The sequence below is a fragment of the Mytilus trossulus genome, chromosome 2 (genome assembly GCF_036588685.1).
Source record: "Mytilus trossulus isolate FHL-02 chromosome 2, PNRI_Mtr1.1.1.hap1, whole genome shotgun sequence".
Classification (NCBI taxonomy): domain Eukaryota; kingdom Metazoa; phylum Mollusca; class Bivalvia; order Mytilida; family Mytilidae; genus Mytilus; species Mytilus trossulus.
In genome coordinates, this window is record NC_086374.1 from 76,423,903 (window position 1) to 76,449,758 (window position 25,856).

Here is a 25,856-nt window from a genome sequence, read left to right on the forward strand (position 1 = left end):
ATATGTGAATATGTAAATGAACAATTATCCATCTCAGATCAAAGGACAAGAATATAATGCATAAAGGTTATTGTATGGCCTTCAACACTGCAAATTGCATATCATGTAGTAAACTTCATTAAACATGTTGATAAGTGAGGAGAGAAAATGTAAGAGAATGATTATTTATGTATGCATAAACATGTATGTAGTACAATGTGAATTGATATTTTCAGGATAAAAAATCCAGGATATAAACACAGTGCCTTCATTTCCATAGCAACTATAAGTTTCATGCTTCCATGGCAGGTAAGATTTCAATGTTTGTTGGTTTTAAGTCATGAAAGTTACAAAATGACAGACAAATGCATGGTATTTATGCAGCAACTTCCAGTGACATTATTTTGAAAGAATACACATTGAGAAGGAAGGAGAGTTCCACAATCCATATTAGAGTCACATAATTTGAGGTTTCCATTTGGCAAAAGTCCATAGAAGGGACTCTGTAGGATTTTTATGCCCACACCGTAGGGGAGGGAGCATTGAGTTTTACCCTTGTCCATCTGTACGTACATCCGTACGTCAAATAATTGGTTTCCTTTGCTAACTGTGCCTCAACTAAATGTTATGAAACTGATATGCATTGCTTATTACCACAAAATGCAGATCAAGTGGTAATGTCACTATAGTTTCTGTTCTGTAACTTTGCCCTATCCAAACATTATAAAAGCTATACACAATACTTATTACATTTTTATATGCTCATTTAAGGGATTTATTATGGTATACCATTGTCCGTCTGTCCATCCATCCATAGTTAACATGTGGGACGTTAACTCAAAAACTTTTTAACCAATTTGAATAAAATTTGAATGATTTGTTTATATCTATTGTTGTGAAAAGTAAAATCACAAAAATATTGAACTCGGAGGAAAATCCAATTGGAAAGTCCATAATCACATGGCAAAATCTAAAGACAAAACACATCAAAAATGACTTGATATGAGCTCTCTTTAGATTTTTACGAATTTTAGATTTTACATTCCTGAGTTATGGGGTTTTATTCATTAAAAAAGGGGTGATTTTCCAGTTTTGCGACAATAACTCAAAAATGCTTTCAGCAATTCTCATGAAACTTTGCTGAATTGATTATATCTATTGATTTAAGCTCCTTTTTGATTTTCATAAATTTCTAATATGACATTGAGAAGTAATTGAACTTTATTCTTTGAAAATGCAACAAATTGCTGAATTTTTTATTCTGTTCTTAACTGTTACTTGCTTCAACCAAATGTTATAAAACTTAAACACAATGCTTTTTTACATAAAACACAGATCAAGTATGAACTGCAATCAAATGACTTGATATCTCAATCTTATATGTACACAAAATATAGTGCATTGATCTTAAAATTCTATCAATGAACATTTCCAGAAGTTTATGGATGAAATTTATGGTCAGATATTTATGATATAAAACGATGGTATACTTTTCACGAATATTACATAATTTGTGCAAGGTGCAAACATCTAATTTTGTTCTTAAATTTCAATGATGTCAGTGTTAAAGTAGATTTTAAAATTTGAGATATCTTCCTTTGTCTAGCTATGATTATAGTTGAATACACTACAATCAATGCTTTATAAAATGCAATGTTTAATTTTGCCTCCCACTGATAAATTAAAGCAATCTTAACCTTTACAGTGCTTTCAAGCATTTTGATTACTGTTCTAGGGTTCTGCCCCTTTACACATTGAATTATTGCTAAACTTTTTGATTCCATTCTCTAACTTAAGTTTTTCTCAACTAATTCTTATGAAATTTTATATAGATAATGCTTATTACCACAAAGCTCAAAGTTTGGTAGCGTCACTTTCAGTTCTTGAGTCATGTCCCTTTATAAAGTTATATTTTAGCAGTGCATCATCTGTGTCTGTATATACACATTCCTCATTTATTGTGAGTACCAATTTTGAGTTATTGGGGAACAAAATTGTAAATACTTGATTACACAGTTTTGAAAAAGTTTGCTTTAGAAAATTTGTTCTTTGTTGAACATTTATGTTTGTTGTTCACTAATACCCACAAATTCAATAATAATTGGTATCCCACAAATAATAATGAATCCAGAATATTATTGTAATGATGCTGTAAGGAAACACTAAAGAATTGAAGTAATCTTTTTGTTTTACAGTTTGCCCAGTTTGCACTACTCACTCAGACTGTTGCAGTCTTTGGTACATATGTTCTTGGTTACACAGACTCGCATAAGATCAAAGTTATATTGTATGGACTGCTGATTGGTCTGTTGGTTAGCTATTTAGCTTTATTTGGTAATGAAATGCTGCTGACCTCATTCTTTGCATCCTGTTTGCTAACAGTGCTGGTAAGATGTAAAATTATATATTGTTAATTGGATCACTATGATTCCTAGCTAGACTAACAGTAATGAAATGAGTTGTTGAAAGCCATATAAATCTGTATAAATCTTCTTGAACATCATCATGTATATTTTCAATGTATTTCTCAGATTTGTTTTGAATGGTGTCATTAGCATATATAGGTCTGTTTCACAATTTTCAATGCATTAGGGAAGGTCATTTATAAATAACACAAACCAAAAGAGGACCAAGTATAGAACCTTAATGGTACATGTTGTTCAGAATAAACATAACGCATTAGGGTAAATAAATCTCAAATTTTATAGCATATATTTTAGTAATAAAGATATCATAATTGAAAGGTCCAGGACTGGTGATTCTTGTAGAACACACACTTTACTGTGGTTGGCATGCAGAACCAATAAACATATTGGTACAGCGGTTGCCGTACCAACCGTTACCTCCTGTCATGATAACATATTTCACTTTTGTCGTCCCCAAGAATTTCAGAAAATATGTGAAGAACTAAAATTGAAGCATTGACATTGTAGCCATAACACTGTTTTGTATGACGTTATTGTATAGATTTAATAACTATCATGACGATAAAACATATCTTGCAGTTTTATTTCATAACCTCCAACGAGATATTCTAGTGTTGACTCCTTTTGGCTGTTGGTAGAATCTAAAATCAGAACGCAATTAATTATTTAGAATCCAATTGTTACTCAGCCATGGAAAGTTGAACTCCCTCTTTTGTTTTAATACCACACATCTGGTTGCATAAGAAAAAGCGTCAAAAAAAATTTCCTTTGAATTTGACAGTTGTAGGAAATGAATTATTCATTTTATTGCAATGATTTTTTTTTATTCATAAACATATTCTTTTGGTGTTTAAGAGCCCTATTATTTTTACATTGTGATAACTGTGAGGGCAATCCAATGTATTGTCATAGAGATTTGACTTTCGTTTTTGACTGGTAAAAAGTAAAAAGTAAATTCTGGACTCTGAGGAAAATTCCAAATGGAAAGTCCCTAATCAAATGACAAAATCAAAAGCTCAAACACATCATACGAATGGATAACAACTGTCATATTCCTGACTTGGTACAGGCATTCTTTTATGTGTAAATTCCCTTATGTTATGTACTTAGTCTGTGTTGATGGCAAGTTTTCTTTGTTTTCTTTGATGTTGATACCAAAAGAATGAAGGACAGATTTATGATTTTGTAAAATTTATCAATTCCAAGCTCTGTAGTGAGACATTGCAAATAATGTTTTTTTACTAAGAAGACACTATTATTAGAGGCTTTATCTGCTGGAACAACGACATATTTGTCATGCACAGAGAATAAAGCATCCACAACCTCCGGATTCTTGAAAGGGTTAGAAACTCTAGTACTCATATTACATCGTAGTTTTTGTATGCGTCTCTGAATGCATGATCGAATAGCTTTGATCCATTCAGACATACAGCTTGTCATGGTTTACAGTAATCCCAAAGCTGTACAGTACATAAAATGGTCTGCATTGGCATGCACTCCAAATCTCATTTAATGATAAAAAAAAAATCAAATGTTCTAGGTTACAGAGCCTACTGTGAAGGGGTTAATGGTCAGTTAAGGTTGTTTGTTGAAGTCAATGACACTAATACCACCATATTACAACATAGCACAACTGTTTTTCAGGTCTCAACAAGAAAATACTTAAAAGTAGGATTTTTTTTAATTTTTATGCTCCAATTATGGGCATTATCTTTTCTGGTCTTGTGCGTCTATTCTATTCCTTCTGTTTGTCCGTCTGTCCTGCTTTAGGTTAATGTTTTTGGTCAAGGTAGTTTTTGATGAAGTTGAAGTCCAAGCAACTTAAAACTTATTATTGTTTTTTATTGATAAATGAAATATGTTTTTATATTACAGATTATTGTCAATTTAGAACCAGTGATAGAAAAAATAAGATTCAGAATTATCATCATAGTAAGTATGGTTTGAATTGACTGCAATGAACCAACTAGTCATAGAATCATGTAACATTTCAAAAGTACTGAAAAAATATAAAAAGAGAAAAGATGGAACTCATTTGATATATCATTTAAATGTGAGTTTGCTCTTGTTCATAAGCTTTTTATTCATGTTTGCTTGATAACTAAAGATAATATGTTGATAAACGATAGTAACTTTGATAATATTTGTTAGTTTGAACTGTTTTGTGCCTATCAACCATAAGTGCTAATCATTACAGTTTTCCAAAGGCACCGGCCTCCTAACAGAAAGTAAACAGATTAGCTACTTAACCTATACACACTGACATAAAGTTCAAAATTGTTCATGCCGTGTACATATGCACAAGTGAACTGGAACGAAATTTAGTTACATCTTAATTTAGAGTAATTTTTTCAGAAATATGATATTCATTACCTTTTTGGTCTAGCTTGATGGAGTAAAAAGCAACACATAGGTATGCTGTTTCTGGTGTCTACGGCGGCGTCAACAATGTATACGTTTGTGATTAGGTCTAGTTTATGGTGAACCACTAGTGGTAGGTCAAAGGTATTTGGTATGCAATAGTATTAGTATTGGCACAACTCATTACCATTGAGATTATTTGGCCCTGTCCCCTCAGTTATGGTCTATTGACTTTGAAAGTTTGCTTATTTTTCATGTATTAGTTTGTGTTTAGGTCAGTTCATGAGGAACCACTAGTGGTAAGTTAATGATAATTGGTATGCAGTTGCATAAGCATTGGCATATCGCATTTCCATGGAGATTATTTAGCCTCACCCCCTCAGTCATGGTTTAATGACTTTGAAACTTTTGCTTAGTTTTCATGGATTAGTTTGTGTTTAGGTTTATTTAAAGGGAACAACTTATGATAAGTCAATAGTATTTAGTATATACAGTTGTTTAGCCTTGGACATCTCATTTCAATGGAGATTTTTTAGTCATGTACCTTCAGTCATGGTTCATTGACTTTGAATATTTTCAAAACTTGTACGTTAAATTGTTGCTATTTTAATTTCAACATTTGCATTATCAAAATTACAAAAAAAGCGAGACATATCTCTTTGATAACAGTTTATTTCAATTACTGGCTTATCTTTAGCTCATCTGGCCCAAAGGGCTTTTCTCATCACTTTGAAGGCGTGCACATCGTTGAGTCTACAATTGTAACGTCTTCAAATTACAAAAACCATTTACGACGTCGGTATTTTCCCTCAGAAAAAGTAAGCGTAACAAAAACACTGGACACTTAGTTTACCACATATTTCTAAACATTTACGTTCAACATATTTCTTTTCTTTTTCGAACAAAATAGAGCAGCAAATGCACATTTTAAAAATATAAATAAATATTTGCTACAAGCAGTATAATGGAAATAATTAGCGACGATGTCCTAGATCCTTTTCACAAAACAGCGTCAAAATGCCATTTCTTTAGATTGTAACATAATAGCTGGACATTTTAAAATTTCAGGTGTTCAGTCTGGACTATCAAAGCATTCACATGTTGCAGATTTTATCAAACCTCTGGTTTTGCACATTCGGAATACCAAGTTATTTTGAAAATAAAATGATAGCCATTACATATTTTGTCTTACTGATTCTTCCATTTTGATTATTAGTCCTTCCAAATTACTACTTCTTACACATAACGAAGATCATTCCAAGCATATCTACCATGGTCGCTTTTTGATTTTTTTTGGGTAAATTTAATATAATGTCAGAGTCCAAATATGAACAATTCTGTTATACGAAAATGTGGGATACAATGTTAAATTTGTATAAGTTTTAGGTCAAAAACTCTATTTTATGCTAATTTAATATTACAAGTTACACCGATTTTTTGCCGTTTTCTATATGTCCGTTTTATGCTTTAAAGATTAAATATTAATTTACCTTACTAGTAATGTGGATTCTTATGGCATGCATTCATCATTTTATCATGAAAAAAAATCTTCTTAAAAAAATATTAAAATATTATAATTACATAACATGCATAATACATATTATATGTTTCAAGCTATTGCAAAAGCGTATTTTACAGTTGCCGTCAACTTTGTGCATGCCGTCTTTGCGTCCATCATCTTCGTCTGTCGTTACAAAAATTTTCTCCTCTGAAACTACTGGGACAATTTACCCAAACTTAGCCACAATCATCAATAGGGTATCTAGTTTAAAAAATGTGTCTGGAGACCCGGCCAACCAAACAATTTGGTCGCCATGGCTAAAAATATAACATAGGGGTAAAATGTAGATTTTGGCTTATATCTCTGACACCAAAGCATTTACAAAAATCTAACGTGGGTTAAATTGTTTATCAGGTCAAGATCTATCTGCTCTGAAATTTTCAGATGAATTGAAGAACCTGTTGTTGGGTTGCTGCCCCTAAATTGGTAATTTCAAGGAAATTTTGCCGTTTTTGGTTATTATCTTGAATATTATTATAGATAGAGGTAAACTGTAAACAGCAATAGTGATTATCAAAGTAAGATCTACAAATAAGTCAACATGATCAAAATGGTCATTAGACCCCTTAAGGAGTTATATCCCTTTAAAGTCAATTTTTAACAATTTTTCGTAAATTTTTGTTATTATACAAAAATCTTCTCCTCTGAAACTACTTAGGCAAATTTAACCAAACTTGTCCGCAGTCATTATGGTATGAAATATAAAAATGTGTCCGTTAACTAGGCCAGCCAACCAAGATTGATGTCATGGCTAAAAATAGAACATAGGGGTAAAATATAGATTTTGGCTTATAACTCTGAAACCAAAGCATTAAGAGCAAATCTGATATAGGTTCAAATTGTTTATCAAGTCAAGATCTATCTGCCCAGAAATTATTAGATGAATCGGACAACCAGTTGTTGGGTTGCTACCCATTAATTGGCAATTGAAGGACATTTTGACGTTTTTGGTTATTAACTTGAATATTATTATAGATACAGATAAACTGTAAACCGCAATAATGTTCAGCAAAGTAATATCTACAAATAAGTCAAATGACCACAATGGTCAGATGACACCTTCAGGAGTTATATCCCTTTATAGTCAATTTTACCAATTTTTCTTAATTTTTATAATTTTTTACAAAACATCTTCTCTGAAACAACTTAGACAAAATGTAATCAAACTTGTCCACAATCATGAACTTGCGCATTATCGCACAATAGCAAGAAATTTTCAATTGCACAGTTTTGCGCAATAGCAAGCAATATTCAATTGCACAGTAATGTCCCGTTTTCAAATTGGTCTACATTAAGGTCCAAAGGGTCAAAAATTAAACTTTGTTTAATTTCAACAAAAAAATGAATATATGGGGTTCTTCAATATGCTGAATCTAACCATGTATTTAGATTTTTAATATTTGGGCCCGGTTATCAAATTGGTCCACATTGAGGTCTAAAGGGTCTAAAATTGAACATTATTTGATTTCATCAAAAATTGAATTCTTGGGGTTCTATGATATGCTGAATCTTACCATGTATTTAGATTTTGGATATTGGACCATAATTTAGAAACCTATGTTGTGTCAACTTTTTTTATCACAATCCAAATTCAGAGCTGTATCAAGCTTAAATGTTGTGTCCATACTTCCCCCAACTTTTCGCGGTTCTACCTCTGCGGTCGTATAAAGCTGCGTCGTGTGGAGCATCTGGATTATTAATATAAGTGCAGCGTGCCATAAAATGTCTTCCTTCTATGACAGAGAACCAATTGATTACTTTTAAACGCATTATGAGCCCAAAAGAAATTGAAGCATGATAATAATAAATTGTATATACTGGTAGCTAGGATTTGAAATCTTATTTGTTTGTCAGAACTACCTAACAACAGGGACCCCATATCACAAGGATCATGAAATACCATTAACATCAGACATATAACAGCGTTTGTGCAACATTTATCAACATGAGTTTTCCTCACTTTTCATAGATAGTGTTATATTGTTTTGAACAAGTTGTGACAATGAATAAGTACTAAACATACCTTTTAGAATGAGAGCTGTATAAATTAAGTAAGCATACGTGAGACATGGTCTGTTAATTGGCTATACATGACTGTGGTGTTCTTTGTACAAATTTAATCTAAACCCACCATTGTGACCAAGTATTTGAACGATTCTGAAGCTTCTTTTCTGACAGTGAATTTCTCTCTAATTTTCGATATAATCTCAGTTTCAAACAAATTGGTTCCTGTCCACAAAAAATCGTCAACATGAACTGCAAGAACACCAGCCAGACCATTGGAATTATACCAGTAAAATACTACTGGATCAATTTTAGATTCAGTACCTCCACATTCATTTAGGGTTTTCTTAACCTTTTCATACCATTTTAAGAAGCATCTGCAAGACCATACACACATTTCTCCAAAAGCCAGAGTTTTCCATTAGCATTAGCTCCTTTAGGTGGACGAAGATGAACTTTTCTTTGCATTTTCTCCCCTTGTAAAAAGTCAGTTTTAATGTCTATTGAATTGATGGACCATTTCTTTTGCATTATGATTGAAAGAATGAGTCTAAGAGATTGTTTGTCACATGTTAGAGAGTTCTTCTGTATTTCATCCAAACAATCTTCTTCAAAACCTTTTGCAACGAGTCTTGCTTTCCTTTGTATTTCATTATCAGCTTCTTTTATAGTATATATATGAGCCCAAAAGAAATTAAAGCATGATAATAATAAATTGTATATACTGGTAGCTAGGATTTGAAATCTTATTTGTTTGTTAGAACTACCTAACAACAGGGACCCCATATCACAAGGATCATGAAATACCATTAACATCAGACATATAACAGCGTTTGTGCAACATTTACCAACATGAGTTTTCCTCACTTTTCATGTCATTTTGTTTATTTTCTTTGGTTACATCTTCTGTCATTTTGTTTATTTTCTTTGGTTACATCTTCTGACATCAGACTCATGTCATTTTGTTTGTTTGTTTGTTTATTTTCTTTGGTTACATCTTCTGACATCAGACTCGGACTTCTCTTGAACTGAATTTTAATGTGCGTATTGTTATGCTTTTACTTTTCTACACTGGTTAGAGGTATAGGGGGAGGGTTGAGATCTCACAAACATGTTTAACCCCGCCGCATTTTTGCGCCTGTCCCAAGTCAGGAGCCTCTTGCCTTTCTTAGTCTTGTATTATTTAAATTTTAGTTTCTTGTGTACAATTTGGAAATTAGTATGGCGTTCATTATCACTGAACTAGTATATATTTGTTTAGGGGCCAGCTGAAGGACGCCTCCGGGTGCGGGAATTTCTCGCTACATTGAAGACCTGTTGGTGACCTTCTGCTGTTGTGTTTTTTTGTTTTGGTCGGGTTGTTGTCTCTTTGACACATTCCCCATTTCCATTCTCAATTTTATTTTTTACAGAGTTTGTCTTTAGTGCCGTGTGGAGGCAGTAGAGTGCCTCCCCGTGCTTCAGGTTTATGCTCTTATAATATACTAGATTATGGAGTGTGTGTCCGAGCGAGAACTGCTCTAGTTCATTACTTTAGGAATGTTTATCAAAAAGTAGTATTTCAATATTCAGCCCCATTCTACTAATTGGTCAGCCATCAGTCCTACCCTGATATACACTATTTTTTTCGGGTAATTAATACTGATAGCGTTTGACATTTTCAGCCGAACAAATTAATCACTTTTACTTAACTTAATTATTGTATGCTGGTTCATATTCTGGACACCAATCTTTGCTCCTTTATTATGTAATTCACTAACAAAACAATTATGAAGCTAAGAAACGGAAAAACACTAAATACTAAACTTGTTCAAAGGGTATCTACACGTCTCAATCTTCAAAATCGGTTATCTAAAAATACTACCATCGCTAACATTTTTAACAATAAAAATCGTGGTTACCCTTCTATCGATAAGTGTCATGCCAAAAAATGACTTACATGTCCCCGTCTTTCCACCAACAATACGGTAAGGTCCACGTTTAATGGTCGCACATTTTCTTTAAATTTTGAAACTGATATTACTTGAAAAACAAACAGTATTATTTATTTACTCACATGAAACAAACCGGGATGTGGTATTCAGTACGTAGGAGAAACTGGAAGATATTTATCAAAACGCACCCAAGAACATCTGTATCGTTTTAAAAGACCTAATAAATTCAAAAGCATTATTTACCAACACCTTAAGAAGCACAACCATCCTTTTAAATATTTAGCAGTTCAACCTTTAGAAGTAGTAAATAAGCAGCCTGGTGAATAGCATTCAAAGTTTGTACGATCACGGAAAATAATTGAATTAAATTGGATTAAAAAATTACAGACAGTTTACCCTCTCGGTCTAAATGATAATATCATGGGAATTGGTAATATATCTAGAACCAATTCCGTTAACATTTTGGATATTGTTTCTAAAACTGTTCGTAAAAACCGTTCTCACGGTTGTAGAACAAATCGCAATCAAAGAAAATTTCGGGCCAATCATACCAATATTTCGGACCTAATTTCTATTTCAAAAAACAACGGCAGACATTATCTGTTAACAAAACTCTGTTCGTTACAGGTTAATAAGTTAAATAAAATTTCGGAGGATTGCAACACAATTTCATATAGCAGTCCTAAGTATGAAATTGTTCAAATTATTATGGCATATTGTTATTCTAAATTATTTCCCAAAATTGATCGCCCTGAAGATCATAAAAAACATTTTATTAAAATTAAGAATGTCAATAAAGGCTTTGATTTTGTAAATATTGCCGGTATATTTAACGACCATTCTGTTAAAGAACAAATTCCTGGATATTTTGACAATACTGAGCTACCTCTTATTTGTTATATTTACAAGAAATCTACCCGGAAATTTGTGTTAAATTATAGTCAATTGTGTAAAGATGTTAATATCAGTGAAAATACACCTACTTCATGTAATTGCAGTGCTTCCGAATATATTTATGGACCCATTTCCCATGTTATAACAGGAGATCTTAACATCGTTCAAGACCGAGAGTTAAAATCATTTCTCAGTAAAGGACCTAAATATCGTCCCCAGTCAATTATTAATTGGAATGAGTGTCGTAATATCATCCACGACTCACCCCATACTTACTGTATGAAATGGATAAAGCGGGAAAAAGCTGACAAAAAATCTTTGGACTCTTTTTTTAATTCAGTAATGAAGATAGTTGATATACGTATTCAACATTTTAAAGAACATTTTACTATTAACAATAACCACAATAAACCTATTTCTCGTATCAAACATAAACTAAAAGAACTAGCCAAGGAATTTGTTTTTGTCCCGGCCGATAAAGCTGCAAATAATATTATTATTGTTTGACGTAAATTTTACATTGAGGTTCTGAAAAAGGAAATCACCAATTCACCAACATTCCAACTGACTCCATTTTCAGAAAAAGAAATCTGGAACAAACAAACTTTTAGCCACCGCTTTACAAGCAGAGCCAAATACAATGAAAGTCCCAACTATGTATTGGCTTCCGAAGCTACACAAAACCCCTTACAAATATAGATTTATTTCGTCTTCAAGCCATTGTTCAACTACTAAATTGTCTATTGTTCTTACCAGCACACTTGGTACAATTAAAAACCTAATAATAAATTGTTCAAATAAGGCCTTCGAAAATAGTTGAATAAATTACTTTTGGAGTGTCAAGAACTCGTTGGAAGTACTTGATAAATTGCATGCTTATATTGGTGATTTTGAATCTGTTCAAAGTTTTGATTTTTCTACCCTGTATACCACATTGCCTCACATTCTCATTAAGAAAAAATTCACACACCTAATTAAATGGGCATTCAAAAAATCAGAATATGAATATATATGTTCAAACTCTTTGAGGTCATTTTTTAGTAGCAATAAACAAAAAAACTATGTTAATTGGACATGCTTTGATACTATATATGCCCTTGAATTTTTACTAGATAACATTTTTGTTCGCTTTGGGGATTCCGTATATCGTCAGATTATCGGAATTCCAATGGGGACTAACTGTGCACCACTTATTGCGGACCTCTTTTTGTAGTGTTACGAGTTACAATTTATGACAAAAATAAGCAAAGACCCATCAAAACAACATCTGATAAACAAATTTAATAATACTTTTAGATATTTGGATGATATTTTGGCTCTCAATAATGACGACTTCAGTATGTATATTAATGAAATTTATCCTGGTGAACTTACTTTAAATAGAGCTAATACTAACAATGACCACTGCCCTTTCCTCGATCTTGATATCTATATCACTAACGGAAAGCTGAATACTAAAATTTATGATAAAAGGGATGATTTTTCATTTCCTATCGTTAATTATCCGTTTTTAGATGGTGACGTTCCATCTTTATATATCTCAACTTGTAAGATTCGCTCGTGTATGTAACAATGTTTTAGATTTTAACGAGAGAAATTTATGTATTACTGAAAAAATTTTACACCAGGGTTTTCGATATCACAAACTAGTCAAAACATTTACTAAATTTTATCATCGGTATAAAGACATCATTCGTAAATATAGCTCAACATGCAGACTTTTTATACGTTCAGGTATTTCACATCCAATTTTTTATGGAAATATTCTTTATAAAGCACAAAGGTGTCAGTATTCACCTCATAAACTTACAAAACCTTTGAATAGACTTATTAAGAAGGGATATAATTACGATACTGTTGTCAAGTCATTAAGTCATTTGCATATTTTGGCGTTAATATTGAGTCACTGATAAGGTCTTTGCGTCGGAACTAAACACATTTATTCTAAAAACAGTTGTTGGCATGACACGGGTTATGTTCTTCTCATTTATGTTATGATGGTATGATACTAAACCCCTTACGGGAAGGATTGTGCCTGATGTTCATATGATGAAATCATAATCTTTCAGTCAGTTTAATTGAAGTCTGGAGCTGGCATGTCAGTTAACTGCTAGTAGTCTGTTGTTATTTATGTATTATTGTCATTTTGTTTATTTTCTTTGGTTACATCTTCTGACATCAGACTCGGACTTCTCTTGAACTGAATTTTAATGTGCGTATTGTTATGCTTTTACTTTTCTACACTGGTTAGAGGTATAGGGGGAGGGTTGAGATCTCACAAACATGTTTAACCCCGCCGCATTTTTGCGCGTGTCCCAAGTCAGGAGCCTCTTGCCTTTCTTAGTCTTGTATTATTTAAATTTTAGTTTCTTGTGTACAATTTGGAAATTAGTATGGCGTTCATTATCACTGAACTAGTATATATTTGTTTAGGGGCCAGCTGAAGGACGCCTCCGGGTGCGGGAATTTCTCGCTACATTGAAGACCTGTTGGTGACCTTCTGCTGTTGTGTTTTTTTGTTTTGGTCGGGTTGTTGTCTCTTTGACACATTCCCCATTTCCATTCTCAATTTTATCCATCTATAGTACTGCAACCAGAGGTCATTTTTTAAAACTTTAATGGTCCGAAAAAACACACACCTAAATTATATATCGACGGAAAGAGGAAAACGTGTACAATAGGAAAAGTTGGGTCGTAAAAATCCAGAGTGGTCACAATTTTGTGAAATTGAGGTCAAAGGTCAGACCTAAAAATATTAATATTTCAACCACAAGGACAAAAAGGAGAAATATTTTGATATTTATTCAATAGAATGAAACAAAAACAATTCAATCATAAGCATATGCTATAAACGATGTTCAAACAACAAGTTTGACTACTTATATGAAGAGCTGCCATTACAAAATGGCGTTGACTTGGAACCTTCTGATTTTTTTCATTTAAGACATAGCAAACGAAGAAGTGGCCTTGTCCTTTTCACATCCATAAACTTTCATGTAGTGTATAGTGTTTCACTATAGTATATTACAGAATTATTTTCTAAACTATAAAACACCAGTTTATCAAATTATTTCAATATTTTTTCTATCTATATTCAAGCGCTGAAACAGTGTTTTTAATTTTGCATCTTAAAGGTTGTGTATTTTGTAAATATTAGTATCTAGTGTTAGATAAATACATAAGTCTGAACAGCAGTTATAACACTAAATATACTTAAGTCACCCGAGGCGAATCCGAGGTTTAAAAAATCGAGTGTAAAACAAAGTCAGTTTGGTGCATGAACATTTTTTAGTGGAATAATCGTGGTAAAAAAGATAACTTATTAATTCTTTAAGGGAAGGATGAAAAATTATACAATGCAATGCCAATTTTCTAATTTTGTAATTCAAAATCAGTCATGATCCTTATATGAATTTTAAAAGCGACACACAATAGCCATAGTATTCATTATGAAAATAGAGACATGAATCAATCTCTTAGTCATCATATCCGGATTCAGTACGTGTATAAGCATTACAAGACGCTTTTTTTTATAAGAACAAGTTCGGCGCAGGACAGAATTTGTTCAAAGCAAACACAGTTTTTGAGTACAAATGCTATCTGGAGCGTAAATACCGTCATGATTCTGTCAAACTCGTCATATGCAGTCTTACCTTTGCATAGGAAACACAAAAGCAATGTTAGTACAAAGTTTCGATCAATGTTCGTGACCCATATTCCCATATGTATATGCATGATATATCTGCACTGCCAACCCCAAATGTAGTTGGGCGAATGTTGCTATAGAAACGATTGATTTTGTAATAGCCATACGTATACGCATTTTTGTTATCAGAAGCGCCTTTGTGTTATTTTTCACCATTTAACTAACAAATGAACTTTTGAGCATAGGCTCCGTGTTGAAAACCGGACTGTGACCTATATTGGTTTAGTTTTAAAAATTGTGACTTGAATGGTGTGTTGTATCATTGTATTAGTTCTGGAGTTTGGCAGTTTGGTAAGCATCAGAGCAAAGTGATCGGTATATGTATTGGGTCGTGCTACATGAGAAAGGCTTTTATTATGGAAGAACAAATAAATTCACTAACGTTATTAATGAACTGACAGCAATTTCAAATTCTGATTTTTTAGTAACTGTTTTACTTAATTGCACAGGTGTTTGCTTCAATAAGTACTTTGTTATGCATGGATAAATGATTACTCACATTAATAAGCACTCTGACTTAAAAGACTGTCAACACGTTTAGAGGACTCAGTTTTGTGTAGTTTTTCGATTTTTTTAAGGTTTTTCTTTTACACAAAAACATGTTTGCATATCAAAACTACAAGGAAGAAACTGAGCGTATAAAAGTGTCAGGTTGTGAAGATACATGTCGATCAGTTTGATCACATATATGGATTTCTGTTGTTTCTAATTTAAAGTTCCTCATGGGTGACTGGGGAAACGAAATATGGTCACTATGTCTTCTCCCGACCGGCAGTAAAACGAAGTGGGACGTCCGTTTGGCTGTGCGGGATGTATCAAGTTTGCAGTCACGTCCAGTCAGAATGGAGACGTTAAATCCGATGCCTCGTGTAAAGGGAGTGCAACGTTCTTTGTACGTTAAAAACCCTTGCAGCAACTCTTTGGGGAGTCCGTAGGTGGCCTGTTGCAATAGCACATTATATCCCAATCCAATATACCATCGTTTCCAGTGGCAGTCTAAATTTTCCAAACCATCATCCCGAATGACCTCTTTTATGACAAAACCTACCTATTGTTTTTATTGTTAACTTGATCTCGTCCTGAACATGCATGAACTATTTGCTACTGGACGTTAAGCAACAAACAATCAATCAATCAATATAATTTAAAGACGCACCAATTTTGCTTTCTGGTGCAAGTCTCATAACATCACTGAGATTCGTCCAAGGAAAGCAGAATATCAAGAGAAGTTAGTTTTAGCATCACCTTGTCACACACCAAATCTCTGCGAAACTTCAATAGTATTTTTCCCCCGACCACTTGCATGCATCACTGGTATTAAGAGAGATAACAGTAGTTGCAATTACGATTATCCCAATATTGTGACGGCAGATATAGGTAAAATCTTTACAGTCATTTTACTCAAAAGTAGCATTTTTTTGTCACTAGTTACTCAGCTGCAAGGTTTTTCTTTACCATTACATCAAATTTGAATCGTAACGGTGCACTGGAATTGTCTAAGCGCTTTGAAAATTGCCGTTGAAAAATTCGGGATGATAATCGTAACTCTATGGATTTTTTCTTGTTTGATAATCGTAATTTCTTTATCGGATAATAGTAACTGAAAAATTAAATGTGTCTTTCAGATTTCAATGGTATTGCGTGTATTAAAATGCAAAGGTACAGTTAATTGATGACATTAACGGAAAATAAAAAAAAATGAAGTGAAACTTACAGGTTAATATTTAAGACAAATTTACTTATATATCTCTCGATTTATTGGCGTGTTTTTACAAAACCGTGATTTCTTGTCACAGCCACTTTAAAAAAAAATGTTTTTGATCTTTACAAGTAATTTTTTGTGCAGTCAGTACATGGAATTAGATTTAACATTTTTTTAAGCAAAGAACCATACTATTTTTAGAGGGACTGATAAGCTATGGATTCCTGGCATTTCCCTAGACGCCCTATTCAACATTTATGCTCAATGTTTGCAAGAGATATAAACATAATGGTCTTACAACAGCACTTGGCGTCCGTCGTCGTCGTCTGTCGTCGTCGTAAACTATTTCAAGAATCTTCTCCTCTGAAACTACTAGGCCAAATACTTTCAAAGTTTTACTGAATGTTCCTCAGGGTATCTAGTTTATAAATTGTATCCGCAGTTTTGATCTATCAACAAACATAGTCGCCATTGCTAAAAATAGAACATAGGGGTCAAATGCAGTTTTTGGCTTATATCTCAAAAACGAAAGCATTTAGAGCAAATCTGACATGGGGTAAAAATGTTCATTAGGTCAAGATCTATCAGCCCTGTAATTTTCAGATGAATCAAGCATCTGGCGAAAACTAAACGTCTTTCCTTCTTCATTATATGGCATAACGGGTATGGACTAGAATTGAACCAGCAGTCGATTCCCGGGGGAAGAAATGGCACACATAGCCACCTGCACTTAATGATTTAAAACAATAATTACTATATTTACTATGTTTTTATTCAGGATAAATTAATGTTCTTTAACAGTCGTAGGGCCTACTGAAGGACGCCTTCAGGTGCGGGAATTTCTCGCGACATTGAAGACCTATTGGTGACCTTCTGTTGTTTTTTCTATGTTCGGGTTGTTGTCTCTGTAATACATTCCCCATTTCCATTCTCAATTTTATTAATCACAAATCTGATGTAGGGTGACACACGCGTTTCCCCTGACAAGTATTGCCATATATCCGATAACTTCCTATACAATTGCCTCATCGCTCATTCCCATATTTGGTGACATTCCTAGTTCTTGGGAGTGTTCTGTATTTTAACATTGTTCGTGTTTTTCCCATATCCAAATTTCTTAAAGCTTGTTCACCCTTCCAATTTTATGATAGTATGTAGCTGTTTTCATTAGAACCATTAATAATATATGCACAAAAAGATATGTCATAAGATGTTCAAACGTGATTAATTCATCACCATAATTTCATCATGTGCTATCAGATGTACGTTTTTAGTAGTGTTGTCAACGGTTAACCGGTTAACCGGTTAATCGGTCGAACGACCGAATACCGAATACCAAAAACGCTAACCGGTTAACCGGACTTTTTTCCAATTTCGATAGATTTGATAAAAATTTGTGTTGAAAATCAAATCATTAAATAGTTATGTTTATTTAAAAATTGTCGTCGTGGTAATTAGTTTGACAGATCAATTGTCCAGTAGATTGATTGCTATTGTTAATCCTGAAAACATAAAATTAATTAGAGTTCGGGGCAGGATCTGTAAGAAACATAATTAGTAAACATGTTTTTTTAACAGTAACTTTAAATCAGTAATGAGATTTAATTTTACTAATTACTTCATTATTTCGTTTTCGATCTAATATTGTGTAAACCTACATTTGAATGTGCAACCTCCGTAGTGCAAGGGTTAGTCTTACTTTAAATTAAAAAAAAATGTGAAATGCAAACCAATGTGAATGTACTCAATGTATACGTGAAAGTACGAGTAACATGCTTAAAGAAAAAAGCAAACACAGTGAAGAAACAGGTCGTACAGCATGTACAATATGCATGCACCTATAGTTGTTAATTTCTGCGTCGTTTTGGTCTCTTGTGAAGAATTGTCTCATTGGCAATCATACCACATCTTCTTTTTTATAATTAATCATTTCAAATTGAAACACACCCCATGATTTTCGGAGACAACAAGAGAAAAGGAAAGAATAATCGGTTTCAGACATATGACATATTCAATTCTACGAGATTAAGATTTTTTTTTTATTTTTTAATCTGCAGTTGGTACAAACGCTATAGTTGATACGGTGTATTTGATTATTAAAAGTCAAACTTCGCCAGGAATCCTCAAAGACAAGCCTTATAATGCTAAAGGAAATTTAAAACTTCAATTCTAAAAGCGTATTTATGACTTGGATGAAAGGTTGTCAAATTGACACTCATACCACATCTTATATCTATGTGTAGGGTTCTATTGAGTAGGCTTTCAAACACTAACTTAAATTACCGGTTAACCGGTTAATCGGTTGAACGATTATCCGAGTAACCGGTTAGACAAAAGTGTACGATTTGACAACACTAGTTTTTAGTATCAATATCAATAAAACACTATCCAGTTACGATTATCTTCGCATTTTGTAATACCATAATTACGATTATCTGTGTTTCCGAGTAACGATTATCATCCCGAATTTTTCAACGGCAATTTTCAAAGCGCTTAGACAATTCAAGTGCACCGTTACGATTCAAATATGATGTAATGGTATAGAAAAACCTTGCAGCTGAGAAACTAGTGACAAAAACATGCTACATTTGAGTAAAATGACTGTAAAGATTTTAGCTATATCTGCCGTCGCCATATTGGGATAATCGTAATTGCAGTTACTATTATCTCTCTAATACCAGTGATGCATATTAATTGCTCTGAGGTTAAACATTGACATGCAATGTATTTTCACACAATATCAACTATAGTCCGGAAAAACCTCTTATCCGAAGGATTTGGTTAACTTTGATAAAAAGTCAAAATTTTATTAACAAAAATATAACTTATTTACAGAAAATACACGAAAGAACGACTATACATATTCAAATTACTAAAAAAAAAATTAACCTCTACTATTATTCTATCATTTAAAACAATTTGCAGCCGTCTGTTATTCCGGACTATTAAACTCGTTAACTAACCGTCTTTTTCGATGTCAGTTGCAGTACTACTAGTGGATACATATGACTGACCATAGTCTTCAACTTCTTGATAAACATGATGTCTCTTCCAATTTTCAAGTTCAGCTTTACGAGCATCACAAAAGTCAATCTCATTGAATAATGCTTCTTCTGATTCTTCGTCATCCTCTGTGTCAGACTTTACAACTTGCATTTCATCTACTGTATTTAAGTCTATTGATAACTTGTTACCTTTAAGGTTTTCAGGTTTCCTATATTCTACATTGTACCAATTCTTTTTACTTGAGAATGCTTTACAAGCTCTACTCATAACAACTCCTTCTCGTGGAGTATCATCACCTGGCATTTTAAAGTTCACTTTTTGGTCCTTTTTTTAAAAGTAATGCTTTATTACACTTAGAATTAACACTTCTACTGTGTACTACAGAAGTTGCTTGCTCATTGTTCTGTTCACTCACTGGAGTATCTTCATGATTATCATTATCAAGCTCTGAGTCACCTCCTGATCGACTTTCCTCATAAGATTCATGCCCTTGATTCACAAGATTATTGCTGTCTAGTTCAGCTGCCTGACTTCCTATTTCAGATTCATGTCCTTCTACTTCATTGTCACTTTAACCTTGTTCATTGTACTACTGATTGTTGGAATGCGAGTCTTCCTCTTCATCACTATCATAATAAAGGACTTTATGTTCAGCCTTATTCTTGTTCAAGTTTGGAGTTTTTAGACCTTCTTTCAATGGGACCCTCTTTTCCTGTTGTTTGTTTTTCTTATCTTTCTGTTCATCAATATCTCTTAAAATCCTACATTCATGCACTCTTACATAAGTTCCTCCATATCTTATAAACACGACTACATTGTCCTGTCCAATAACTGCACCAAGTCCTTTCCATTGATTGTGTCTAAGAAAGTATACTTTATCTCCATTTCTGAATTTCTCACCTGAGGGACGAACCTGCTATCGAAGAGCACGTAATTTTCTCTTAGGATTCTGATGCTACAAATGCGTTCCTTGCCTCGTGAAGACCAACTGAGAGGTTTGCCTTCAAGAGCTGTAGGTTTATTAACTAGTGTTGATGGTAGGTTAGGATTTCTTCCAAACACAACTTGATAAGGACTGTAACCATACACATTTACAAGACAATTTTTGGCATTCACAGCCCAGATAATTGTAGTTTCCCAAGATAAATTTGAGTTTTCTCTGATTTTTTTTACTGTTTCAGTTAGAGTTGCATTATGTCGTTCTACAGTTCCATTTGACCAGGGACTGTATTCTGCTGTCGTCTTAACTGACATGTTGAGATTTGCAGCCATATCACGAAAAATTTGAGAATTGAATTCCCCACCATTGTCAGTGTATACTCCAACTTCAGGAGCACACTATACACTAACCCATATCTGCATGAATTTGTCAACAACCAACTGTGAGTCTTTTCTCCTGATAATAGCTGCTGCACTCAAACGGCTAAACAAGTCAATTATTTGCAAATAGTAGAAATTGTGATCAATCTCATGTAAATCCATAGCAACAATTTGGTTAAAATCATTTGCATAAGAAAAGCCCACTATTGGCTTTGGCTTCGGACGTTGGTACTTGAAACAGACAATGCACTTTGAGCAAACATCATTCACTATTTCCTTTGTATCTGAGTCAACTGAGCCTGCACTGTTCAATAGAGATAACAACTTTTCAGATTAGGCATGCCAAATTGTTTATGCAGTTTTGATATAGTATCTCTCTTTCTTTTCTCAGAGAATCAAGAATCTACCTTCAGGATGTCCTCCTCACTCACTACAGAATCGGTCTGCCCAGTTCTTCTGTCTTTGATGTGTATGCAATAATGACCATTTGAGGTGAAATGAACATCAACTGGTTTTCCAAACATTGTCACTTTATCAATATGGAGATCAAGAACTGTTTGTGCTCTTTTTTAGCCATGGCGTCGTCAGTTTGTTTTAGATTTATGAGTTTGACTGTCCCTTTGGTATCTTTTGTCCCTCCTTTCAAAGAATCTTTGCTTAATAATAGAGGTATTTCACAGTCAACTACTTCTGTTTCTATGTAACATTTTAAAGACCCAATTGTGGAAGGTAACTTCACGGACTGATAAGAATGTACTGTTTTACCATCACCAAATTTGAAAGGTGTATTACTTTCCTTGCATTTTATTTCTTCATTAGCAGAGTTGCGAGCACCAAATCTCCTTGTACTACGCCCTCTATCAAAACAATGTTCTCCTACAAATGCAGATTCTTCTTTAACAGTAACTATATCTTTATCACTCTGCAACTTAGATGCAAATATCGTATTAAGGGCTGCCTTCATGGTTTCAAACTTTAAATCAAAACATGCAGTTAGCGCTAAATGTCGATCACTTTCACCAAGTCCTGCATATCTAAGAGTTTAAATGCTAATATTGCATCAGGAAGTGGCCTGTCATATTTCTTGGATTTGTTATACTTCTGTTCAAACTCAATTATATAGTCACACATTTTAATCGATGACTCCCTGTGATACTTATCAAAAGCTGTATATGCTGCATACGCTTGATCTGTCTTGTCCTTTTCAAACAATTTATTTAATTCTATTATCAATTTGTCAACTCCTTCATCAACACTCAAATCCTCTGGTGTTATTTCTAACGCTACTTCTCTTGGCTTTCGTTGTAAAGACAACGAAAGTGCTAGGCCTCTCTTCTTTTTGTCCAATTCTGTTACCAGTTGCCACATCTTTACTTCATTCTTCCATTGCTGATATGACTTCTCTTTTGTCAAGCTTGGAGCCCTCGCCATCTCCCCAGATGTTGTGAGCTCTGCTACCACTGTTAATGGTCTGTTAATTTGCTATAAATGACTGAAGTGTTCTTTGTACAACTTTAATCTAAACCCACCAAGTCACTGCAAATACAAAGATACAGACTAAACTATGATAACTAAACTACTCAACTAAATAGTTAACATGGTCCTCAGAATGTTGTATAAGATACATCAGGTTGGAGAAGAAGTTTATTTTTAAAGATCATGATTCATGTAACTTTGAGTCTTTGTTACTGTTTTCATATACCCAATATATATTTTTATATGGGGTTATTTCATTTTAAGTTTTAGAAATGTATATGTTATGTAATGGTATCTAATTTGGAAAAAGATGCTTAGAATTAGTATGTTATATAATAAAAGTTTTCTTAAACATATGTTGTGTATAAACACTGATTTGTATTATTTATTTTCAGGCTATACAGGGCATTTTATTGATAACTGGAACAGTAGGCTGTAAAATATTAGTTTCCAAATTCCTTAAAACTGCTGATGATGTAAGTAAAAACTTCAAAACAGTTTTGTTTATTAAGTATCATCAAAGACCTATTTGCTTATAATGATCATAACGTAATTTGTATAGCCAAATACATGCAGCTTGCCATCTTTTCATTAAGAGGCCGAACCTGGCGGAATGTTGACGGTTCAAATGCTTAAAACAAAAAAAATATTTTTGAAGAGAATAAGACAAAAACAAAGTTTTTTAAACCTTTTGTCTCATGGAGTTCTTTGTTTCAAAAACACTGGCTTTTTATAACAGACAGGATCATTTTGTCTGACTGAAAGTAAACTTAAAATTGCCGTCAGTTAGACGTTTCACTGCATTCAAATACGATTTTCAATTAATCACTTGAATGATCAAGATTGTCAAAGGTAAAATCAAAAGAGATATTGAAATAAATACTATGTTATCAATGGATAACTACAAAGAAACCAAAATTAAACAGTTTTAGGAGGCCACTTTTTTAAAAGTCAACAAATTAAATGAAACTGAATGAAATGAAAGACCAAAATTAAACAATTTCTTTACCAGCAAACAGACAAAATCATTGGAACCATAAATAACAGGTAAAACTTTTTATTTGAAGTTATTAAATTTCCAAGAAGCCTTAGAAGGTCTGTACATTCTCATGTTTAAATATTATGTGGCTTGCCCAAGCTTGCCCTCTATGCCCTTTTTATACGATCGCAAAAAAAAAATTGCGTTCGTATAATGGTATGATGTCATTGTCTGCGTCTTGTCTAAAGACACATTTGGTGTCCGGACAATAACTTAAGTTTAAGTGAATGGATCTCTATGAAATTCATACCATTAAGTAGAAGGTTGGGATTTGTTTTAAGGCTTATGGGGCAAACAGTCTAGGAATTAAGGAACAAAAACAAGCATTTTTAAAGTTTCCGGAAATAACATATGTTTAACCGTATGGATTTCTCTGACATTGTACCACAAGATTCCATATAATGAAGAGAAGGCTTGGTGTCAGTTTGAGGTTTATATCCCTGAACATTTAGGAAAAAGGGGCCAAAAAAGGCCAAAAAGAAGCATTTTTCTAGTTATCAGACAATAACTTGTGTTTAAGTGTATGGATCTCTCTGAAATTATACTACAAGGTTTCTTACTACAAAAGAAAGGCTGGAATTGAGCTTTTGGGTTCTTACTCCAAGGGGGGATCAATAAGTGAAGGGCCAAAAAAGGGGCCCAAATACGATTTTTGTAGTTTTCAGTCAAAAGACCACATTCATTCTGTGTCATAAACCTTTGCTGTGTCAATCATTTTATCACAATCCAAATTCAGAGCTGTATCAAGCTTGAATGTTGTGTCCATACTTTCCCCAACTGTTCAGGGTTTTACCTCTGCGGTTATATAAAGCTGCGCGCTGCAGAGCTTCTGGTTCTATGAGTTATCCTCTTTAAATTATTGGCCTCAATAAACTACTGCAACAGTTTTCATCCAAACTCCTCTAAAACTTTACATCAGAATTTCATGAAACTTTGTACATAATATGTAGATGTGCCTTTTGACAAGAAATTATGATTCAATCTTTTATACGACAGCAAAAAATTATGCGTTCATATATTGTTTTGACGTTGTAGTCATTGTCGGAAGGCAATTGGTTTCCGGACAATTACTTTAGTTTAAGTAAATAGATATCTATGAAATTTTAAGAAAAAGTTTATAAACACAAAAGGAAGGTTGGAATTTTTTGTTGGGGTTATGATCAGTTTAAGAATTAGGGCCAAAAAGGGGCCCAAATAAGCATTTTTCTAGTTTCCAGACAATAACTTGTGGAATGATGTATGGATATCTCTGAAATTATACCACAAGTTTCCATACCTCAAATGTATGGTTAGGTATGGCTTTGGGATGTTATAGGTCAAACCGTTTAAGAATTGGGGCAAAAAGGGGGAAAACAAGGGCTTTCCTGGTAAATGGACAATTACTTAAGTACATGTTTGAATTACCTCCTGTACACTGCTTTTACATTATGTATAAAGAAATGTTGTATTGCGTCTTTTAAGATGTATTTAAATGGGTAATTAAAGCATAAAAGCAAAAAAAAAAAAGAGACAGTGTCAATTGCCAATATCGTGTATATCATAAACCAAAAACAAAGGTAGGGAAAATTGGAAACAATATAGTGTAAGTTACAAAAGCAAAATTGAAAAAGAAATCAAATCATATAACCAATTCTAAGTTCTTTGACTACAGTTATTCTGTGTCATAAACCTTTTATGTGTCAAATATTTAATTACAATTCAAATTCAGACCTGTATCAAGTGGGAGTATTCCGTCCATTTTTGCTCCAACTGTTCAGGGTTGGACCATTCTGGTCATATCCAGCTGCATTCAGTGAAGCAATTTATTTCCAGGAGTAATACCCCTTTGAACTTATTGGCCTAGATATACTACTGCAACAGTTTGTCTTCGCAACTTCTCTGAATTGCATGACACTGTAGATCATAAGGACATACTATGTAGATGTTCATTACAACAGGAAATTATGATTCAATTATTTTTCTAGGAGTTAGCTCCTTTGAACTTATTGGCCTCAATATACTACTGCAACAGTTTGTAATCACACATCATCTGAAACCACACAAAAGAATTTCATGAAACCTTGTAGTTAATGAGAATATAATATGTAGATGTGCATATCCACAAGAAAATTTTTATTAGTTGACTTTTGAAGAGTTATGAGTTTTTATACGACCGCAAATTTTGAAAAAATTTTCGTCGTATATTGCTATCACGTTGGCGTCGTCGTCGTCGTCGTCGTCGTCGTCGTCCGAATACTTTTAGTTTTCGCACTCTAACTTGAGTAAAAGTGAATAGAAATCTATGAAATTTTAACACAAGGTTTATGACCATAAAAGGAAGGCTGGTATTGATTTTGGTAGTTTTGGTCCCAACATTTTAGGAATTAGGGGCCAAAAAGGGCCCAAATAAGCATTTTCTTGGTTTTCGCACTATAACTTTAGTAAAAGTGAATAGAAATCTATGAAATT

At 33.3% G+C, this 25,856-nt stretch overlaps 1 protein-coding gene across 2 annotated transcripts in view; it reads left to right on the top strand.

The window, feature by feature from the left end:
- The window catches only part of LOC134708031 (protein C-mannosyl-transferase DPY19L1-like), a 311,728-nt gene that overhangs the window by 111,793 nt on the left and 174,079 nt on the right, over window positions 1–25,856 (top strand). For both annotated transcript variants that reach the window (XM_063568274.1, XM_063568275.1), the window contains 4 exons: window positions 216–288; window positions 2,175–2,366; window positions 4,281–4,337; window positions 22,765–22,845. In XM_063568274.1, the coding sequence (XP_063424344.1) occupies window positions 216–288; window positions 2,175–2,366; window positions 4,281–4,337; window positions 22,765–22,845 (403 nt within the window). The remainder of the gene's footprint in view (window positions 1–215; window positions 289–2,174; window positions 2,367–4,280; window positions 4,338–22,764; window positions 22,846–25,856) is intronic.